Raw genomic sequence first — 22,762 nt, 5'->3', positions numbered from 1 at the left:
GTGTTATTCTTGCTTAGCGGCAGATGTCACACCTACTGAAGCCTGTGCACTTATCACCAAACTCACTGAACACGATGAAGAGCAGTCCTACTAAGAGTGAAGTGATGTAGTCATGAGGTATGAATGACCCTTTCCTGTAAGGGTGGTTTGAAAAGGAAAGCAAGCTGAAGCAATTCTATTCAAAACTATATAGTGTGTCAATTTGAAATTGACTTTGAATGTAAAGGAAAGATATAAGATACTGAAAACTTATGTTTTCTGCACAAGCAAGAGGGAAGATTCAGGGGACACGTTTGGAATTGTTTTCCTTATTAGTTATTAATTACATAATCCAAGGGGATATTCGTGCATTTGCTTCTGGGTGTGTTCACCGTGTTGTGTCATCTGCACCTCGCTGAGGGAGGGCCAGTTTGTCCACTCGATGCGTAACTTATGGGCTATGTTGTGTAACACCTTCAATACTAAATAAAGGATTATACCCTGGATCCCTGGTACCAAAAAAACCCACACACAAACAAACTAAATAAAGGATTATGGGGAAAGAAATAAAAGATAAAAGGGAAAGATGGGCGTCATGTGAGGTGCCTTGATTGGAAGGTAACGTTTGGGATTGCTGAATCACGTCCGTTTGCTTCGTCACCAAAGAGTCATACAGTTATGAAAAGAGCAGGCGAGATCTGCCCCTGTGCTTAGGGAGGGATAAGGGACTTATTCTTTTGCTTAGGGACTAAGGCAGACCTGCTCAGCTACAGGGGGACCAGCTTTACTTGCTGAGCCAGTGGGGCATTTTGAGGTTGTGCTTTTTTTGTAGTACATGTTGGCACAGCCATCACAAAAAAGCTGTCTAGGGCTTTAAATTCCACAAATCCCCACGTGCTGGGATGGATTGCCGCTGCTGGCAACCAGATCAGAAGCCCCCCCCCCCGCCCCAGCAAGTTGGTTACTTTGCTTACAGATGAATATTGTGGGATCCAGTCTGGGCAGGGTTTAAAGAGGATGAACACAAGAAAGAAACCCATATTGGGAGAGCTCAGAGCTGGTTATGCTGACCCAGGGGCTGGGTTTGGTCAGAGCTTGTCCGGGTGCACATGAAATCCCCAAACCATCCTGTACTTCCCTGGAAAAGTCCTGATGAGCCCAGGATAGATAGATATCTGTAGCCACAGGCTCAGCGGCAGCAGAGGAAGTTGTTGCCATTTATTGAGCAATTATCATGCCTAAAATTTGGGAATAAGAACACAAAATGCTGAGGACGTTTACAGAACTGGTCTGAGTTCTGTCTTCACTCTATTACTGCACATACAACCTGCAGGTAGTTATAAAGCTGAGGGTCATTAATGCTTTTCAGCAGGTTGGAAGAACACACTTTTCCAGGTTTTAGGGGATTCAAGAAGAATGTGTACAGATTGCTTGGAGCACGGGTGAAAATGTGTTATATAAAAAGAATCCTCTCAGTCCAGGAATCCTATATACTCTCCCTTCTTGGCAGTTGCTGTTCTTTGCTTAAAGCTTGGCATCACAAAGTGAGCTGGTTCGCTTGAGACAAATTCCTTACATCCTGTTTCTGATCCTAACCCTGAAGATGCACTTCTTGTATAGACACCTCCTACCTATGCCACTCAGAGCTCCCGGAGGGAGGGAGAGGGACTTCTTCATCTCTTGGTCTTCCAGTGCCCAGTCGGGTGCCTGACCCAGAGCAGGGGCTTGAGTAAAGTTGGTTGAGTAAAGTTCTGCTGTAGATGTTATACCGCCAAGCTCAAGGGTACCCTGTTGTTTTATCTTTCTTCAGTGCAAGTTCAATGCCTGACACATCCTTGGTGCTTCACACTATTTGAGTAAGGAGCGTAGAACTACTACCCCACTTAAAACGGTACATGTTTAATTTTAGCTAGATGTGTCTGTTTTATTTATTTACTCACTGAAAAATACTATACTGAATACCAACTGTGCTCCAAAGCCCTGAATTAAGTTCTGGGTGTGTACAGTGAAAGAGAAGTCCTTGCCCTGAGTTTATAGGCAAGGAGTAGAACAGTGTCCCACACAGAGCCTTAGCTGGTATTATTTTTTTCTAAGTAGAGACTTCTCTGCTACTTCTTGATTCAGCAAGTATGCATTTTTTCCTATGTTCTACATCTCTTTTAAAAGTTTCTGTATTTTTCATCCCTAGGAGTCTAAGTTATGTTCTCTCCTTTCAGCCCATATATGTGTTACTTGCTGTCAGCCTAGAGACCATACTGCTATGGACTGCAGGACTCGAGGGCTGCCCTTGGGATCCCAGCAACAAAGCCAGCGGTTCCCTTATCTCAGGATCTTCTGCCTCTCTTTTGCTCTCCTCTTCTTTTCCAGAGATGCGGACCTCATTTGGACAGTTGCTTCTCTGAGTCCTTCAAGATTGCTGATTTGGAGTCACTGGCGGCATCTGTTTCTCCAGGAGGGATCGGCATTGAAGCGGTTGGTTAAGCCTCAGCAGGCTCTCAGTGGTTGTGGAGATGGCACTGGGCAGGTAGAGCACACTCTTGATCAGCTGCTAGGCTGGGGCATCCCTTCCCTTAGAAGGTTGTAGGCAGTCACCAAGCACTCTTACAGTGTTATTCTCCCTGCAACCTGAATGAGTTTTTCCCCATTCCCTGGCACATGTGAATGCTTCCTTAAAGTCATGGCTTTTGCAGATCTGATTGGATTTAAACTGCCCCAGAATACCCAGACACACTGTGGTAGAGCTTTATTTCTTACTGCACTGCTTTGTCATACAGAACTGAGGTGGAACAGGACCCATGTAAATTAATTTTGTTGACAAAAACCTGAAGATATTCTGAAAGAAGTAGATAGCTGTGCTCTCCACCTTAATTGAAAATGTCCAGTAAAATCTCACACCATTTATTAATGTGGAAGTTGCTTGCAGTTAATCAATCCACTTGTGATTATAGTTATTAATGAACTACATTTGAATTTGCCTACAAAATGGATAGTACTACATGTGTTTTTAAGCAGTGCTGAGCTTTGAAATAAAAATGTACAGTTGTTTTAATGTTAATTGGTAGGACATAAATGACATTATTTGTCATCAGTCAAGATATTGGTAAACCGAAATTTTGGACGGTAGCATGACTGTGACAACAATTTTCTCTCTGTGTCACATCATAGATGGATACTCTTGGAGAAACTCAGGGTCTGGAAAACAGCAGCATCTTCTAGTTGGTCATTGCTCCCTGAGACAAGAGAAGATGTGGATAGAAGTTAGGACTTTGATGTGAAACAGACCTTGCTTGGTTGAAAACCCATCTCATCCTCAGAGCTGGGCAGCCTCAGGCAAATTACTTCAACGGTCAACCTCTTTCCCAAACTTCTCCGCATCCCGTGCCTTCTCAATAAAAGGGGAATTAAAATACAGTCTTGAAGGATTCTCATGTGGATTCAGTGAGTTAATGCATGAAAAATCCTTCACATGGTGTTTATCAGTAGCACATGGTAAGTACTCAATAACATTTATTATTATTACATATTTTACATATAATTTTAATCCAGACACATGCATATCTGTGTTTGCTTTTATTTTTGTTCTAATCACTCTGGGGTGATTCCCAGGACCCGGATGGTGCCTAAGAATCTTTTGCCAGGAAATTGTTTCTCTGACCAGCTGAATCTGCTGTCCTCCACCCCCTTCCCAGACTTCCCACCATCCTCTCCAGCAAGTATTCTCTTTCTATATATTTGGTTCCATGTATAGACATGTTTGGGAAGGATATATTGAAGAAGAAAAATGCATTAAGATAACATGTTCTTATCTTTTACTAGAATTAGTAAGTGCCTCATAAGCTGAGGTTTCTTGTCTAGTTTATTTGCTCTTTTAGTAAATATTACTTCTTCTGTGTTTGCCGTCCTCTTTTCTCCTAGCACATAGATAATCTCAATTCCTCTAATTTCAGGCCTGGCTGTAGAATTGGATCCAGTTAATTCTTGCCAAACTAGCTTCAAACCCAAAGACTCCAGCTCTGGCCCTTTCTCTGGCATCAGCTAGCCCTGCAACTTTGGGTAAGCCACTTACCTCTCTGAGCCTCCATTTCCTCCTTTGTGACAGGGGCTGGTAATAACTGTGACAAAAAAAGGCTTCATCGATGATGTGGAACCAACCAAGACAACATTTATAAAAAGCTTATTTAAAGCCATGTATGGAGGTACACGGCTGTAATCCCAGCATTCTGAGAGACTGAGGCAGGAGGGTTGCAAATTTGAGCCCAGCCTGGGGCAACTTAACAAGACCCCACCTCAAACAAACAAACAAACAAACAAAAGGCACACAGTGCAAATCCCCTGGTTTCATCTTCAGTGTTGAAAAAAATTTGTTAGAAAGTATTGATTGCTATTTGGTGATAAAGAAATAGTCTTACTAAGATGATCAAGTCTCTTGCTAGCTTCTTGGTTTCCCCAGTAGGAGCCATCACCACTGTGGCATGAGGACAGCAGGCTGATTCCTTACCTCTCCGGACCTTCTGTAGTTCCATGTCCATACTGATCTCCCCTTGGAAACTGGGAAAAGCAGAGGCTTTGAGTCCAATGAACTGGGCTCAGTCCCCTATTGCACACTAGACCTTTAAAAAGAACTGTCCCAGAGGGCTCAGGATATGTATTTTTGAAAATAAAACGGCAGTTTGGCTGAAGGGCAAATGCTTGCAATGAGAGATCAGCTGTGAGCAGAGCCCTGAGGTGACAGAAAATGGATCCGGCCAAGACTCAAGTCGAATTTCCAACGTGCAGTGGTCCATTTGGTGAGACTAGTTTGCTCTCCTGTGTTGAATTTTTGTTGACTACACAGCAGGGCTTGGTGTAGGAACGGGGTGATGCATTGGTCCCCGCTGGGTAGGCTCTGCTACTCTCTCAAGGTGCGGCTCCAGCATTTCAGACAGGCCTGCCCCCTGGCGCCTGGCCCCTGGCCCAGCGCTGTGCAGCTGTCAATAGGCCTTTGAAGTCCACACAAACCAGCTGACTGGTCAGAAGCCCTGAGAGCATCACCGTGACCTTTATGACAGAAGCTCAGAAAGGCATGCAGAAGCCAGCTTTGCTGAAGAGACTGGGGAGGGAAAATGATGGGCCCTTGAGGAAAGCCTGGGAGAAACTTACCGAGACTCTCAGTATGAATCCAGCTGTGCTGGTTGCTCGCCACTCTCCTGCCCGATGGTTCTAGATTGGTACAGTGATCAGCTTTCTTTTATTCTAACCTCAGCAACCACTTCGGTGAGACTTTAGCATAGTGACAGTCTGCTGGCAGTGCTGTGACATCCAGGACTTGGCTCTGAGTCATCACAACATGGACAGACCTTGTCCACTAGAATTTCAATGCAATTTTTTTTTTTTAATCTTAGTATTCTACATTTTAGGTCACTGATTGTCTTTTTTCAGTATTTCTTGAGAGCTCCCTACGTAGCAGACACTGCAGGTACTTGACATCACCACTGGGCTATCTCATTGATCTGCAAAACATCCTGAGAAATGTGGTGGACCCTCAAGTTACAACTGGCCTGACATAGGAACAACTTGGCTTACGACTGGAATTTTAATTTTAACTTACAAACAAAGTCTTGAGTTATGACCTGAATGCTGGCTGCTTGTACTTCCAGATGGTCTCAGATACAGACTTAACCCTTAAAGAGTTCTGGAAGGAACATGACAACATCTTTCCAGTGTGAGGTTAATTGAGAAATCCTGGGCCAGTGTCTCTCTAAGGACACTGAGATCTGCCTGGATACAGGAGAGAGACTGAAGGCTGTGTAAGGAGCCTGAGCCTTCAGCTGACCAACTTGAGTTACAAACAGCCCTCGGGAATGAATTGAGTTCATAAGTCAAGGGTTCACTGTAGGATGTCCTTATCCCCATTTTGCAAAGGCAGAACTTAGAAGTGTTGGGAGGTTACAGCTTGCTGAGGGTATGGCAGTCAGCAGGGGACACAGAGCTGTCTGATGCTCTGGCCTGTGTGCTTAACTCCTGAGCTGCCTTCCCCTCTGCAGAGATGCGGGTTGGGTCACGTGCTAGGTAACTAGGAATCGGGATCTCTGGCTGACTAGAACACCTTTTCTTCCCGTGGCCCGAGTCCAAAGCCTCACAGTCATCTTCTCCTCATCGTTATTCTTAGTCAGGGCATTGACTTGGTCACGGAGTCTTGTCCATGTGTCCCAGTGTCCCCATATGCTGCCTCTTCACCCTTACCCTCGTCGCCACATGTTTGGACGTTTGTCAGTGGGTTTTCCCGTTCCTATCTGTTCGACTCTGCTAGATCTGCAGCCTTTTAATGCTACTGTGTCCTACAGTGTATTCTTTAAAACATCCCAGGGACTGTATGGCTCACAGGATAAAGTCAGAACTCAGGGCTTGACCTTAAGAACCTCCGCATCGGTTGTCCTCAAAGTTTCTATCCAGGCTGGCCCATCACTCCCTGCAATAAGTGAAGGTTGCTCTGGACCTTCTGACCGCTACGTCTTTCTTATCCAGCATCTTCTACTTCCCCACCCCTTTAAAAAATCTCATCCCCCATCATGGCCCAGTCTCAGTGAAGTTTTCTCCAGTGGCTTTCAAGAATGATCCCTCCTCAAGGATTTGGTAATCTGTAGTCAGTACATCTCGCAGGTTGCTTCACTGTAATTATTTTTGAGGGAACATGTTCTCCCATATCCCAGTGGAAGAAGATAGCGTGTGTGTGTGTGTGTGTGTGCGCGCGCGCGCGCATGTGTGTGTCCTCTGCTATGGGTGTCAGTGCAGTGCACCGAACATAGAATGGATGTTTACTCTTTGGAATGTTTGAACTAATGCACAGAGAAAACCAAATAGCAAGAAACAAGCCACTTGTAGAGTGTTTACTAAATGCCAGGTGGTATTCTGTGTGTCTTAAAATCATTCCTGTCAGCCTTGCAGCAACCCTGAAAAGTAGGTTTCAGAGATGAGCCCAGAACACAGCTAGTTGAGCCAATTTGTCAAGGAATTAATGATGGACCCAGGCATCACATCCAAACAGCCTGGCTCTAGAATCTTCCCCTGGAAGCTGTCTTTCCAGGACTCTTTTACCTCTGTGTAGAAGGTCCTGGCCAATAACAGGCATGTTGCTGTATAAGAGCTACCTGTGTGGACTTCTAGATTTAGCAGTGTGCATTGGGTAATTTGGGACTTTGGGACAAATGGGCATGATTCAGTAACCAACTCGATGTATAGGACAAGAATAAAGACAAGGAGGCAAGGACCATAAAGTTTTGTACTTGGATAACAAGGAGAGAATGGAGGTGCACTAGACATGTACTTCAGCAACAGGCACCGGGCAGACTGTCCAGCCAGCTTTCCAGGGCTTCCTCGGCTGCTGTTGCCCAGATGACGGGTGCTATGTAAAAATGAAGTATGTTTTTCATGTCCTGCAAAACTCAGTAACTTCATTGTGTAATAGACCGTGGGCCTGGGACTCCTGTAACATCCCACCTTTGACATGAGATGATTACTTGGTTAATAATCCTAACCAGCCCCATGCATGCACTCTATGTGTACTACTCCTGTTTTATAATTAACTTTTATATTTTCCTTAACTTTACAACTCAGCCTGCGCTCCAGAGTGACTACAAACCCATATTTATCTAATTTAGTGAACATTTGCACGCACTGCAATTAGACTCACATGTTGTGTGATCGCCATCCTTTGCTAATTGAGTAATTCCTTTTGAGTTTAATCTTCAGATGGCATCGATTATTTTTAAATGTGTACGTGGTTTGCTGCTGGCTATGAGCTGCATGTGGAATCTCAGGTTGAGGCACCTGCAGTCATAGAAACAAAAACCTCTGAGAGCCAGGACAAGGGAGGGACTCTCTTCCTCATTGTGTACAGGTGAAGGAACAGATCCAAGGACATAAGGGACCTGCTATTCCAACAGTTCATTATTAACAGTTCTTGACGATGTGAAAGGACGGACACATCTGCAAAGAATATCACCCAAACCATCCCAGTGTGGAAATTCCACGCATAATTCAAGCCATCCTGACAATTAGCACAGAGCTTAAGTCTGGACAAGATTAGTGTAGGCCTAAAAGAAATCAGATGGCCAGCAAGGAAGGCTATTAGGATATTCTGAAGTTATAACCCTTAGTTCTTGTTTTTCAGCTTCAGGCTGCTGCCAGCAGATGCGCCACTATGAGGCTGGCTGGCTACATTCTTTTCCTTCTGCCTCTTTTTGTGAAATTTTATGTTTTCCTATAAAGCTGGATAGAACAGAGTAGATAGTTTATTCAGAAATTAGTGATTAAAGTAGAAAGAATCAGAATATTTGACCTAGTAGAGAACTCAGATATCTTCTAGCTTACTCATTTTTTTAAAAAAACAAATTTTTTCCACTGTAAAGCCCAGAACTGGATATGCAAAGTGACAAGTTGCTTGGCACAAACCTGAGACCCTCTTGTTCCCACTACAGTGCTCTGCTAACGGAGAGACTGTGGCCAGGTGATCCCTCCCCATCCCCTCCTTCCGTGCAAGACTCAGCACCTTTTCATAGGTCCTTGGGTTCCCCATCCGAAGCCAGAGGTGTAGGGAGGCAGATGCTCAGACTTTGGTTGAGGCTGAGATCCAAGGCCCAGGAAGGGGGGATCCGCCAAGACGGACTTAAGAGAATGCAGTGGAGCCCAACACAGGCCATGGCCCATGATAGGAACACGAGTGACCCTTGCTCTGTGAACGTGGATACAACAAGTGGACAGCGATGGTGCCACGAGGTCAGAAAGAGGAACGCAGGCTGGCTGTTGACACCTGCAATGGCCTGGAAGCAGAAGAAAGCATGAGAGGCCCACCACAATGGTCTCCATCTTTTCATCTGCCAGGAAGAAAGACCCAGATGCCAGTATGGAAGTGTTAAGAATCACCAGGTCCAGAGAACGTGGCCCAGTGGTGTGCTTTGGAAGGAATCTGATGATCTAGGAACCTTCCTGCTGCTGCCAGGAGACCATAGCAGCCAGGGCCTGCCTCTGCCATGACGTGTGCCACCCCAGTCAGATACCCTTCTTATCCCGATTCCAACTATCAGGGAAATAGCAGGTGCTCAGTAAATGCCTCTACAATGAATAAATGCACAGTGGATGCCCTGTGGGAATGTTCAGCTTTTACAAAGTCTGCTGGGTGAAATAAAACATGGAATAGACTTAGTAAAAATATTTTAATAGCCTACATAAGTGATGAAAGCAATAAGATTGAATTCATCTAGTGTAAATGTAATGCAAAGCCTACATGTAGTTTAAAAATCAATTATCCAACAAAAAGCGGATGCAACTTAATGTTTAAAGAGGCCAGTAGGGGCAGTCTGAGTAGTCCATAAACTCAAGGTGGAAGAAATAATATTTTTCTTTTTTGCAGTACTGGGGATTGAACCTAGGGCCTCATACATGCTAGGCAAGCACACTACTACTGGGCTACCCCTAGTCCTTTATTTACTTATTTATTAAGTTGCTCAAACTGCTCATGAACTTCAGATCCTCTGTCTCAGCCTCTTGAGTAGCTAGGATTGCAGGCATGCGCTGAGACGCCTGGCTGAAACACCACTTTACACATAGCTGCTAAAGCAGGGTTGGATCCCATAAGTAGAAGCCAGACCCGGATGAATGCAAGTGACACTCCCTATGGTGTTGAGCTGAGTCAGGTCAGGTGGGGGCCCTGCTGTTCCCTTGGGGTTTTATTCATAGCTACACCTTACCCTGGCTCCAGAGCTTTAGTTTACGAAGTATTTTCCTGAGCATTGTCTGTTACCTTGTCCTAATGAAATGGTTTTCATGTGTTCCGGGCAAGCCAACTTGCTCAAGGCCACCCGGCCAGGGAGTGGCTTAGCCCAGCCCCTGATCCCTGCTCCCACTCTTCCCACCCCATCCTGCAGCCTTTATGCTGCCACAGCCCCTGCTGGCAGCACCTAAAAGCGAGGCCGACGTGACACTTGTCAAACGCTGTCAGGAGTGGACACGCTCAGATGGGCACCTTGCCTCAGCCAGCCTGACAGTGACGGCTCAGAGACCACTGCCAACTCGAGCGGGTGGGGGTGTGCCTGCGTCCGCTCACACCGGCTAGCACAGTGACCCCGCCTCCTTCCAGAACTGACAACAGACAGCACCGAACATCACTTCCCCTCTGAATGGGCCCTGGAAAGCACAAGTCTCCTCAGAGCCTTTGGAAAGCTCTGAGTTGGGCACGTTACAGGGGAAAAGGAAAGGCAGAAGATGCCCATTACGTCCCTGGCTCCAGATTTTAACACTTTTTAACACAGGACCTCTCCAGGTGCCTTGGTCACCAGCTCCTGTAGACCCCGGCATCCGGTTAGGGTAATATTCTTCCGTGTGCGTGTGGTCTGTACCAGTGGTCATCTTATTCATCTTCCAAGAAAGCCTTTGAGGCAGGTAGGGCAGAGCTGACTCCCTTATTTCATAATGAAGCACAAGAATGTACATCCAAGCCAGGTGTGGTGCCACACCCTGTAATCTCAGCACTCTGGGAGGCTGAGGCAGGAGAATGGCAAGTTCATTCCAGCCTGGGCAACTATGCAACTTAGCAAAAGTGTCTCAAAATTTAAAAAATAATAATTAAGAAAAAGGGGTTAGGCATGTAGCTCAGTCTGGCAAAGGCCATGGATTCAATCCTTAGTCCTGCAAAACAAAGCAAATGACTATCCGTCCTTTTATTCATTCATCAAATATGTATTACGACACCTCTATGTTCTAGGAACTTTGTAATGCACTGAAGAAACAAAACTTTCTGGAAATCTCTTGGGGGGAAGTGTGTAAATTTATAGGAAAAAAAGGAGATACCACGGAGCTTTTAAACGGAAAGGCCACATGTTCAGATGATGCAGGCGTCATGGCAGGATGCGGCCAGTAGGTGGTGCTCGGGGTCCCAGGAGCCTCAAGAGCCCTTCCAAGCCAAGCTTCCATTTCATATTCATTGCCGTGCTTAAAATCATATTGAAAGGCTGTATTCAATTTGATTTTAATTCCATTTATTTGCCGTTAATTGTACCATGCTCTTCTAAAAGTGGCCAAATTAAATCTAGCTGTGTCACGGTTTCCTGGGTAAGTGAAAGACATGGCCAGGAAATTAGACTCCTAAATAAGTTAGCCACCTCCAGTGATTGGTATTAGGCGCGGGATTCCTTGCCCAGGAAATGCTCATGAAAAGTTAATGCTATTGTGAAAAGGTCTGGAAGAATACACACTGAAGCGTTAGTTGTGGTATCTCCGGGAGATGGAAAGAAATACAGATGATTTAAAACAATATTTGTCTGCTTTAGACATTGGGGAAGAAAAGAGCATGTTTCACTTTGCTTGTCTTAAGTGTTTTATCAAAGTACAGTCTACCAATGGAAAAGTTCATGAATCTTGCAGCCCAGAAATTCCTTATGTATTTATACACATGTGTGACCATCACTCGGATCAAGATCTAGAAGATAATTTAAGCCCCAGAAAGTTCCCTCATGGTACCTCTCAATGACCCTTCACCCCAGGAACCAGTGTTCTGACTTCTGTTACTATAGAGTAGTGGTGACTATTTTTGAACTTCTTATATATGGAGTCACACGGGATGTTCTCTTTTATGTCTCAACTCTGGCTCAATATTATTTATTCAATTTAATGTGTGCAAATACATAAAAACTTATCAAGGAAATACATAAAATCTTATCAAGCTGCCTTGTTATTGTGTGGGGAAGAATCTGTTCTTTTTCATTGGTGTGTATTATTCTTTTGTGTGACTATAATGAATTGATATAATTTTAGAGTCAGAGAAAAATTACTAAAAGTGATTAAATGTATGGAAATTGCATTGTTGCTGGAGGCAAGGAGACATTTCAACAGCAAGATAGTCCTTGGGGGACCTAGACCTCTACACCTGTGCTCAGATTGGCTTGGGCTCAGGAGCGTGGTGTCTTTGAGAAAGAAAGAGAAATTCAAAGAGCCATGAGGGGTCAGGTGCACTAAACTCAAGAGAAGAGTTTGGGCAGTTGTTGAACACTGCATGGGGCTACTTCTAACTCTGGCTGGCGTGTGCCTTTGGGGCAAGTTATTGAAGTTCTTTGTTCTCAACGAGCCCAAGGTTTCTTATCTTTAAAACATGTAAAGTTTTCAGAATTCAGGGAAAAAAGAATAAAAAGCGAAGATACCCAGTTAAATTTGAGTTCCAGATAAGCAGTGAATGCACAGCTTAGTATCCGCATGTCCTGAGTGCTGCATTACTTACACTGAAGAATTCCTCATTGCATACTTGCAGTTCTGATGTAATGGCATTGACCTGGCCACCTTAAAACAGCTGTGACCCCTGCTTGTGTCCTAACACAGCTACTATGAGTGAGTGTTCATAGACAGAAAAGTATGTCAGATGAAGGAAAAAGGAGGGCCAGGAAGGAGGACCACTGGGTTTGTTTGCAGAACAGGCCCTTGCTGCCCACTGCCAGGACCCTGAGCCTAGCCGGTGCTGACTCTGGGGGAGACACTTACACAGCACCGGCTGAACAGCTGAGTGGTTTTGGCTTCCAGCTCATTCATTCACCTGCATTCGACCTTAGCTACACTGTTGAATCTCTCTGTACTGCATTTGTTCTCGCTGGGCTCATTCAGCAAGTTCTGCAAGGAGCATATCTCTGCGCCAGGCACTAATGAGATAGGAGAGGAGGACCCGGGGTCCCCACCAGGTACTTTCACTGTTTCCTACTGCACCTGACTCCTATGCTGTGCAGCCATCCACACTCACATCAGACCCCCAGGGCTGTTCTGGGAGGCATTTGCTTTGGTCATGGGTCCATCCCAGATGATCTGGCCCCTCTGCAGCTGTCCTCAGTCAGGGCCATGTGTAATTCCTCTCCTGCCCTGACCAAATAAAGCGTGACACTGCTCATGTGTGACTCCTGCCTTTTGCTTCTGTTTAAGCAACCTCCCCATACCCTTAGTGGGTTGTCCATCCACTGTTCCCTCTTATGCTACAGCCTATAAGACGGTTTCTGATTTTTTTTTTCTGGGGGTTGCACCTGAAGTCTCACACATGCTAGGCTAGTGCTTTACCACTGAGCTACATCCTCAGCCCTTTTAAAAATTTTATTTTGGAACAGGTTTCTATGTTGCGAAACTTGAGATCCTCCTGTCTCAGCCTCTCAGCTAGCTAAGATTACAGGTGTGTGCCACTGTGCCTAGAATGGTTGGGCTATTCTTGCCTGTTCATCTTTCTCTGGCGTAGAACAGGCTGAGTTGGTACACTAAGAGCCGCTAATCCAAAGGCTGCTGGCGCTGAAAGTGACTAACGTCCGGGGCACTGGCAGCCAGAGAACAATGGGAAGCAGTGGAGAGTTGAGGGGCTGCCAGTAGCTGCTGGATCTGAGAAGCAAGAAGGGTGTCTCGCCCCAAGAGCTGACAGCCACCCCACCACCATCCCACGCCCAGGGCTGTCTGTGGTTTTCCTCCAAAGTGGATAAAAGAACACTGAGCCAGAGCGTAAGATTAGGGAGCGCTTGGTGAACTGGGTTGCAGCTGTATCTGGGTTTGTATTATAAAGAGGGAGGAGAGAAGGTAAACAAATACATGAAAAGATCCTTTGGAGTAGTAGTAAGTGCTATGATGGAAATAAGCAGGGTGTGGTGACAGAGTCTCAGTGGTCCCATCTAATGGGGTGGCCAGGAAGGGTCACTCTAAGAAGTTGACCCCAGGTCTGATAAGGAGTTAAACCCATGAGAAGCCCAGGAAATAAGTGACCTTCTGGGCAGAGGAAAAGCAGGTTTGCTTGCCTGAAAATGAAAGGTGACAAAATCAGCTGCCACAGTGTAAGGGGTCAAATGAAGGAAAGTTGATTTATGAAATTTTCAAGCTTCTACAAGTAAAATGAATCACAGAATTTTCTCAGGGACCCTTAAGTCCAGTCCCCAGATAACCAGGAAACTTGGGATGATTTGGTCTTTAGGGTTCAGTGCATATTCTGTGGCCTCTGGAGAAGTCAATGAAAAATACTGAAGTGTTCGGACACTTTTATGTTGCTGTGATATTGGAGCAGATAGTTATTCCACAATGTTCCCCCCCACCTCCCGATTTCACTTTACCGTTATGAATCTTAATGTTTTGATCAGCTTTCCTGTTGCTGGGACCAAATTCATGATAACCACAACTAAAGGCTTACAGTTTCAGAGGTTTCAGTCCATGGCTGTCTGGCTCCAAGGCAGAAGCAACATGGTGGAAGGCCCTGGTGGGATGCCATGCCATGCTTCTTAGTTTATGGCTGCTGGGAAGCAGAGCTCAGGGACAGCATCATACAAGATGTATACCCTCCAAGGGCCCGTCCCTGGGGACCACCTCCAGTGCACATTCAGCCTTGAACATCACTGGCTTAATCCACAGCTGAGTACGGTGCCCCCCTGGGCCAATCACTTCCCTAGAAGTTTCTCAGTCTGGTCAAGCTGTCCATCATGATAAACCATCATGACTGGGAGGAAGGAAAACACCCCAACTGTTCCTTCAGACACTTTGGAAAGAACCAGTGCAGTGGTTTTAGAGTGTGAAGAAGGTAGAATGGATGGCAGCTCAATCTCTTACTTGCTAGTCAACCCTAAGTTCATTACATAATCTCTCTGTGCCTTGGTCCCTTCTGTAAAATAGGCGTTACCATGCCCACCTGTTACGGCTTTGCGCTTTCATTGAAGAAATCTGTGTAAACCACCCAACAGAGGGCCTGTTGAAAAAATGGAATTCTTTTTTTTTTCCCCCATTAAGTGTATCGGTACATTTTAGGTATAAAATACAGTTACATTCATCATTGGGATCTTGTACCATTACATGAGTCTCTTGGTTCTTATTTTTTTCCCCTTCCCTTGCCCTCCCTTCACCCCCTCCACCCTTCCCTATTTGCAAGCAAAGACCTTGTTTCCATTTCTTTCCTCTTCTCATATTTTTTCCTTTCCCTTTTATCCCTTCCCCTACCCCTCCCAATTCCCCTGCCCTTTTAGACCTTTTCTTCCTGTTACACAATATCAGTTATACATAAATCTTTCTTTTTTTCTTTTTTTTTTTGGTACCAGGGATCAAACTCGGGACCTTGAGGTTGCAAAGCAGGTGGAGAAACCACTGAGCTAAATCCCGGCCCTCGAAAAAATCTAATTCTTGCTATTATTATTACTAGTATCTAACATTCATTTATTCAATCAAATATATTTATTGAGTGCCTGCTGTGCTCTAAGCCCTCTTTTAGGTATGGGGAAATACAACAAAACCATAAAACTCCACCTTCTTATTTGCACAGGGAAGAGACAATGTGAAATGAACAAGCAAGATAACTGATATATCAGATGGTGATAATCGCTATGGTGACAGAACTGGGGAAGGGGGAGGGTTGGGGATGGAGAAGGCTTCCTGGAGCAGAGAGAAAAGAAGTCAGGGGAGGAGCCACCCAGTGACACATCCAGAAAGTGTCCTCGGCAGGGCAGATAGCAAGTGCAGTAGGACAAACTTGCATGGCATGTTCAAGGGAGCAGGAAAGAGGTCACCAAGGAGAGCTCTGACAGATGTAAGCTGGAGAGGGAGAAGGAGACAGGAGACAAGTTAGAATAGGCCGGGGGGCTTTGTCCTGCCAGCTGTTTCCAGAACCTCAGCAGACCCTTGAGAAGGTGGTCTTGGCAGGGCTTCCTCCCTGGAGGCCAGCAGGCCCTTGGGTCTGAAGGCCTGGGCCTGGTTTTGTGTTCCTTCCCAGCTCCAAATCTGGTCAAGAAGGCAAGATTTGCACTCCAAGTTCTTCCCATGTGGGTAGGCCACGTAGGCGAGTTCTTTCTATATTGGTAGCAAAAACAGAATGAAGTCAGAAATTCTCGTCCTGTTTGCCACTGGCTGAATTCTTGGCCTTTAATCACCTCACCTCTTGGGATCTCATTGTCTTCCACCTGTTAAAGTAGAGCCTGATACCTAAACCTCACGATGTGCTCTTCCATCTCTTACTTAGGCTTCGCAGCGCTCAGGCAGCCCCGTCTGGAAGTTGCCACTTCCCGGAGAGATTGCAGCTGCGAGGCTGAGGTTCTTGTCTGACTCCTGGAACTGCTGCGAGGGAGGTGCTCCAGCCCCAGGCCAGCATGCGTGCAGCCACATCACGCTGACCTTTGGTGTCACGCAAGGGAATTGGTTTGGAGAGCGTTCTGGCTCCTTCCAGCTGGATGCCTGTGTCTTGAAGAAGAGGAGGGGTGGGCTAGGAAACCTAATCTACTAGTAGGTGTATCTTCACGGTTGGTTGGATGTGCGAATTCATTTTGAGGGGTTGCTGGAAGCTCTGTCTCCTCTCAATGTCACCTCCCTCCTTGTCCCGGTCAAGTGAATGACTTTCAGCCACTGCCTCCTTTTCTGGTAGGAGATTCTTTGGCCTGTTGATGTGAACAGAATCAAAACGTGCCTTTCCCTCTCTTCTCCTTTTTGGCTCCCTTTCTCAGGCTGCAGTAAAGGAGTCTTGGTCAGATTGTCCTGCAGATTGAACAGTTAAATGAGTCTGATCCTTTTATTCGCAGCCACCTGGGCAACTGGCTGTGGAATGAGCTCCCTCCCCAGCCTGCCCCTGAGAGGAGAATTAAGCTCTGGCCTCCTCTTTTCCCTCTGATCCCAAGCATCACAAGCTCACAGTGGCTACCACATTCTTGAGACATAATCCCTACCCTTTGGTGAGGTCAAGCATTATTTTCTCCCAGTTATCTTTTTGCCTGGGGTAATAAGTGTGGTGTTAAAGTTTAGACTTACTTTTCCTTGAAGTCGTGGCTATTTGGTTGTCACAAGGCTCCTGATCCTAAGCTTATAGAACCTGGAATGAACTTGATTTCCTCATGTCATGGCCATGCCAAGTGGCAGCTCTATTAGAATGGCCGCCCAGCTCTGCAACTATCACCTTAGCCCATGCAGGGCCTTGGGTTCAATCCCCAGTAACCCAAGGGAGAAAAAAATGTAAAGAAAGTGTGGAAGGTGGGCAGCAGACCAGTGGGCTAGAAGCTCATCTTGGCCACCTGGGCAGAGCAGGTGTGTAGGTAGGCAGCCCTGGGCAAGGTCCAGCCCAAGAAGGACTGCGATCAGGACCTCAGGGGCCAGGAAGTAGGTCCGAGGGTGGAGGTGTCCTTGGTGGAGCTAGGTAGCCCGCATGTCTGATCTGATGATGTGGAGCCAGCTCATGTGGTTTCTCATAGGACACTGGTACACAAGGGCTGGCCAGTTGCCCCTACCTGGGCTTGAAATGTCCATTTTCTGGCAGGAACAGTGACAAGAATAATATAGAAATATATAAAGCAATGTCCTCTCTATTGTCTTAGCTGTATTCATCATCTGGACAGCAGACTCACGGACCCCTTGCCAGGACCAGCTGCTGTGTGCCTTACTTATAACCAGCCAGCCTCCACCTTTGTAGTGGTAACATTTCTTCAGCTGAGAAGATGATTATGCCGGGGATTTAGCTCAGTGGTGCTGGGCCTGTCTCCCAAGCGCAAGGTCCCGAGTTCAATCCCTGCTACCGGCAAAAACCAGATTATGCAAATAGATCAATTGCTCTATTATCAGTGCTAAGAATACTGCTTGGCATATAGCAGATGCTCAGTTAAGATTTTTGAATGCTAGATTAATATGCAGGTTAGTCTGTTTCCCTTTTAATAAACCAGAACCTGGCCCAGGAAAATTGATTTGGGAAATCTGGTTCGGCACGCTTTCCCTCCTGAGACCAGATGGCTCCGGTCTGAAGCTGGGACTCTGGAATTTCACAGACTGGTAAATTTCTAGTCTAAAAATACCCAAAGTAGTGGGGGAAAGAGGTGAAAAGTTGCCAGCTTCTAATTTTCCCAAGTAGGAAGATGGAGAAAGATATTGCCAACAGTGGATACTAAACAGAGGACAGTCTTAGTATTCTGATTGTGTGAAGGATGGTGCGCAAATTTTTAAAAATTGGGTGTGTTTGGGGTTTATGGAAAAGCCGCTACCTTGTTCTTATGTTTCATACTGACAGATAATAATTATACATCTTTATGGGATACAGTGTGATATTTAGGTTCACGTCTACTGTGTGTGTTGATTTAGGTTTGTCTCAAATGTTTATTATGTTTTTGTCACGAGACTATTCAAAATCCTCCTTTCTAGCTCTTTGGAATTATATGATCCAGTATTAGAACACCAGTACTTACCTCTCCTATGTCAGTTGGTTAATTTACGTCAATTACAATCTCCCATCTACCCAATCCCCTTCTCTTCCTAGCCTCAGGTGAGGTGACTACTCTGTTTACTGATTCTATGAACTCAGCTTTTTAAGAATTTACATATGAATGAAATTCATTCAGTATTGATCTCTATGTGCCTGGCTTATTTAACGTAACATTATGATCTCCAGGTCCACCCATGTTGCTACAACTGACAAGATTCCATCCTTTTCGTGGCTGAATGACATTCCATTGTGGGTATATGTCAGGTTTTCTTTACCCACTCATCTTCCCATGAACACCTCTGTGGATTCCACATCTTGACTATTGGGGGTAGTGTAGCAGTAAACGTGAGAGGATTGGTTTCTCTTTGATACACTGGTTTTCTTTCCTTTTGGTATATGTGCAGTGGTCATATGGTAGATCTATTTTTTAGTGTTTGAGGAACCTCCATATTGTTTTTCAGAAGAGCTGCCCTAATTCACATTCCACCAACAGTGTATAGATGTCTCCCTTTGTCCACATCCTTACCAGCATTCATCTTTTTTTTTTTTTTTTTTTTTTTTGTCTTTTTGCGTTTAGCCATTCTAACTGGAGTAAGATATCTCATTGTGCTTCTGATTTGAGAAAGCCTTCCTGATCAATAACAAATAGTCAGGTTGAGGATCAGATGCACATTTGGGAGCCTCTGCCTGGAGGACTCAGTCACTCAATTTCTTGCCTATTTCTCTCTTTACTTCTCAGCAGTTCTTCACTTTCCTGCCTCTTAAATATGGACACACACACACACACACACACACAGAGGCACATTTCAAAGCTTCAAACAGAAGAAGCACACTACGTATTAGAGTTAGATCTCAGATGGAGAAGAAAGGTGATCTCTCTTCTTCCTAGGACTGCGCCCCTCTCCCCAGAAAGAAAAGGAAGAGAAAGGAGGAGGGTGGGATGTGCAAGGGAGGAGAACGCTTCCCCTTCCCACCAGACTTCTTCACTATATTCATTCAGAATGAAAAAGATAATTTTAAACTCTCAGTATTAGTTTATGACTCCTATTAATCATATGTTAATAACCTTCCCAATTATTAAATTATAGAGATGCACATTCCCTCAGCCAAACAGAATAATTATTGACTAAAATGAATTAACATATAGAAAAGCTTCCATTCTATGGAGGCTGAAACTTAGCATAATGAGTTTATGAGGCTTAAAAGAAGCGCAGACAGGTTTTTTTGGGGGGTGAAATAAATACACTGATTACAGTGAAGCTTATCCATGCTGGCAGCGTGCCATTTGCTGTTTCTTTAATAAACACAGCTCCAGTTGTCTATTCGATATAATTTATTGAGGCTACGCTTTGCAGCTGAGGGAGGGGGACATGTTCTTACCAGCCTCCCCCTGCAGGTCCCCAAAGTTGCTCATTTTGGATCCTCTTTGTATTTTAATAGGCCTGCCAATCCGAGTGCAGCAGCGCACGGATCTGGTCTGCATTGGAAATATACTTGTCACTCGGAAAGGCAGCTCTAGGACACCAGCCTTGGCAGGGTAGGAGGGGGGCAATGAAGGGAAAACAATTATGCAAATGCAGGATTTAAACTCTCTGGAGCCTCTTCCACAACCTGGTAGGAGATGAGGGTCTGCCTTCCTTCGCTCTCTAGGGACATAGCTTTGGGGGGGGGTGTCCTAAGTTATTATAGCATCTTCAGAATGGCCCCATGGACACATACTTGGGAAACAGGATTTAGGGGTAATTATGCCTTAAAACCCTCACTTTTCATGACACTCACGAAGCCACTCAGTGTCCCAAATTGATTTTTGTCTAGTGATGTAGGGATCGCATCAAATGTTAGCCAATGGACACTCGGATCCTTCTTTCATTCTTATACTCAACAAGTATCTAGTTATGTATATTTCAAAATTAATGAAAGTAGATTTCTTTTTTTGTACCAGGTATCGAACTCAGGACCTTGGACCTGCCAGGCAGGTGCGGCGCCACTGAGCTACATCCCAGCCCAAGAGAGTAGAATTTTAAATGTTCTCATTTTCCCCCAAATCATAAATATGTGAGGTTATAGATATGTTAATTAGCTTGATTTGATCATTCCACAATGTGTGCATATATCAAAACATGACATGGTACTCCATAACTACATATAATTATTGTTTGTCAGTTAAAATTAAAATGAAAACCAAACAGCCTTCTAGGGTACAAACTGGAAGCTTACAGCGCTTCCCGTTTCCCTTGCTTTTTCCTTTAAATATACGCATGGGCACTCACTGTGCGTCAGGCCCTGGGCTAGGGGCATGAGGGAGACACCCGGGCTGTTGTCTTCACAGAGCTTGTCTCCGGGCTGCGTGGGAAGGAGAGTGGCAGGTGGCTTCTGACATCACTGACAGCCATGAGTTTGGGGTCACAACCTTTTACGAGTCCCTGTTTCCTGGCGTGGGATGGACTTGTGGCTTGCTACTTAGACACAGAATACAAGAATAATCGATGGAGGTTACTTCTGAGTAGGGGACAAAAGGCTGTCGCTTCCACCTTGGTTGATCTGATGAGTCAAAGCCACCACGGTGGAGATGCCCTTCGGAGAGACCCAGGTGGCAAGGGACTGGGGTGGGGGGTGGCCTCTGACCCTCAGCCACAGGCCTGAGCAGGAAGAAGGTCCTCCTCCTAGCCTTCAGGGGACCACACCCCAGCCAGAACCTTGACTGTGGCCTGTCAGACTAAAGTCAGGGGACCCTGCTAGCTGCCGCTGGATTCCCGACCCACAGAAACGGTGACAGCAAATGGTTTTTTAAGGTACTAAGTTTGGGGACAGTTTCTGGCTCAGTGCAGGTTAAGGCTACCACAAAAGAGATGGCTTCACAGCAAACAATTTCCCATGGTTCTGGAGGCCGAATAGCCTAAGATCAGGGTGCCAGCAGCATGGGTGTCTGGTGAGACTCCTCCTGGCTTGCATACAGCCACCATTTTACCATAACCTTGCAGGAGTGAACCTCGGAGAACCCTGGGCTCTCTCTTATCAGGACACTGATCCCACCGAGGGGCTCTACCCTCACAACCTCCCTCATCTAAATCCACTCACCAAATCCCATCCCACGGGAGTGGGGGCTTCAGCGTGTGAATTTTGAAAGGACACAAACACATAACAATGCATTTTACAGCGATGGATAATTGCACAGGGGAAAGGAGGAAAGTGAGAAGTCATAAACTCATACATAAAGAAGGAAACATCAGCTGGTGGGTGATACTCATGAAGGGGGAGTTGGTGAAGGGTGATAGATAGGAGTGGTGGGGTGGCTGGTAAGAGTTCGTGCCCCAGGGTAGGAGAGATCCTGTTTCTCTGGCCCCATACCCCAGATGAAGCCTCATTGTGGTCTTCCATGTCCCTTCCAAGGAGCATCCAGCCTTTGGTGGAACGTTCTTCGTGATGGGACATTTACATCTTACCTGTCACTCTGTCCTGTCTTTGGAAGGAAAAAATATTTTCTGCTGGGCTGAAATTCACATCCCTGCGGTTTTCCTGGTCCTGGTTTGTCCCCTTGTGGTCACACTGCCTTTCCGGGCTCTTTTGCCCTCTGCCTTAGGTGACCTTCTAGCCCTCCCTTCTAGCTCTGCTTTCTTCCCCAGGCACTTAGCTCCTTCTCTTTGGATACTGCTTTTGGCCTTTATGCGCCAGCTGTCTTTCAAAGTCTCCTTCCCCTGTCCATCATTTCTGTGACCACGGTCTCTGCTTGTTCCTGGGCCTTGGAGTTCTTGTAGCTTTAGGTGAAAAATTCGCAACCCGGGGTTGGTGACTGTACCCAGAGCACCTTACCAGACGCCTCATTCACACAGGAAGCTCTGCTGTTGGCGGGAAGTGGCCACCACGTGCCAGCTGGGCATTTCCATCTCCAGGCTAACTGTGCCCACCTCCCTGGGCTCCGCCTCTTCCCTGGAGACTGCTTCCCTCCTCTCTCCTCCACCCACCGCCTCCATTATCACCTCTGCACAGGGCTCCCTGGAGGGTGGCTCCTATCTGGCCAGCTGTGAGGATCCTGCTGGCTCTCGAGCACGAGCACGCAGTGCCTGCCTTCCAGCCTTCCTGCCTGTCCCAGTCATCCTGTCCTCCCAGCCTCACCTGGGGGGTCAGAGTCTCCAGCACCTTCCAGTATCTCTGGCTCTAAGTCAGGGGTACCAGGGTCCTTCTCTTTCCTCCACCTTCCATACCAAATCTGTCCAAGGTTTTCTTCCCTGCACCCTCTCATCTGACCCTTCCCTTTGTCGCCATGGAGGCCTAGCTTCTCGTCAACCCACCCCTGACTATAATAATCCCTGCCCCCCAGAGAATTTATGACATGGAACGGTGCTGGGCACTGGGAGTGTAGAAGTAGGCAGCACAGGGCTGGCCTCTGTCCTCATGGAACTTACAGTCAGCTTGCGCATGCAGGGAAGTATTTATTGAGCATCCACCGTGTTACTTTGGTTGACTTGGGTTCTTGACAACTGGAGATAACTTCGCTTTCAATTTCCTTGCACTGAAAGGACAGTTTTCAATAAACTTCTTGACACTCACTTTGATAACTAGCAGCAGTAAGTGTGAAGGCCTGGAAAATCAGGC

General features: G+C 45.9%; 1 protein-coding gene across 1 annotated transcript in view; it reads left to right on the top strand.

Moving 5' to 3' along the window:
• LOC110350569 (uncharacterized) overlaps positions 1-22,762 on the top strand; it is a 38,782-nt gene that overhangs the window by 3,146 nt on the left and 12,874 nt on the right. Inside the window, exons 3-6 of the mRNA XM_087212025.1 lie at positions 2,347-2,451; positions 3,145-3,468; positions 3,586-3,688; positions 3,927-4,032. Of these exons, the coding sequence (XP_087068151.1) occupies positions 2,347-2,451; positions 3,145-3,195 (156 nt within the window). The 3' untranslated portion in view covers positions 3,196-3,468; positions 3,586-3,688; positions 3,927-4,032. The remainder of the gene's footprint in view (positions 1-2,346; positions 2,452-3,144; positions 3,469-3,585; positions 3,689-3,926; positions 4,033-22,762) is intronic.

Source organism: Heterocephalus glaber, unplaced genomic scaffold, assembly GCF_053883595.1.
Source record: "Heterocephalus glaber isolate CG9 unplaced genomic scaffold, H.glaber_assembly_v1.0 deba00001428, whole genome shotgun sequence".
NCBI classification, from domain to species: Eukaryota; Metazoa; Chordata; class Mammalia; order Rodentia; family Bathyergidae; genus Heterocephalus; species Heterocephalus glaber.
The sequence above is the reverse complement of the archived record's forward strand: the minus strand, read 5'-3'. Positions and strand labels throughout refer to the sequence as shown.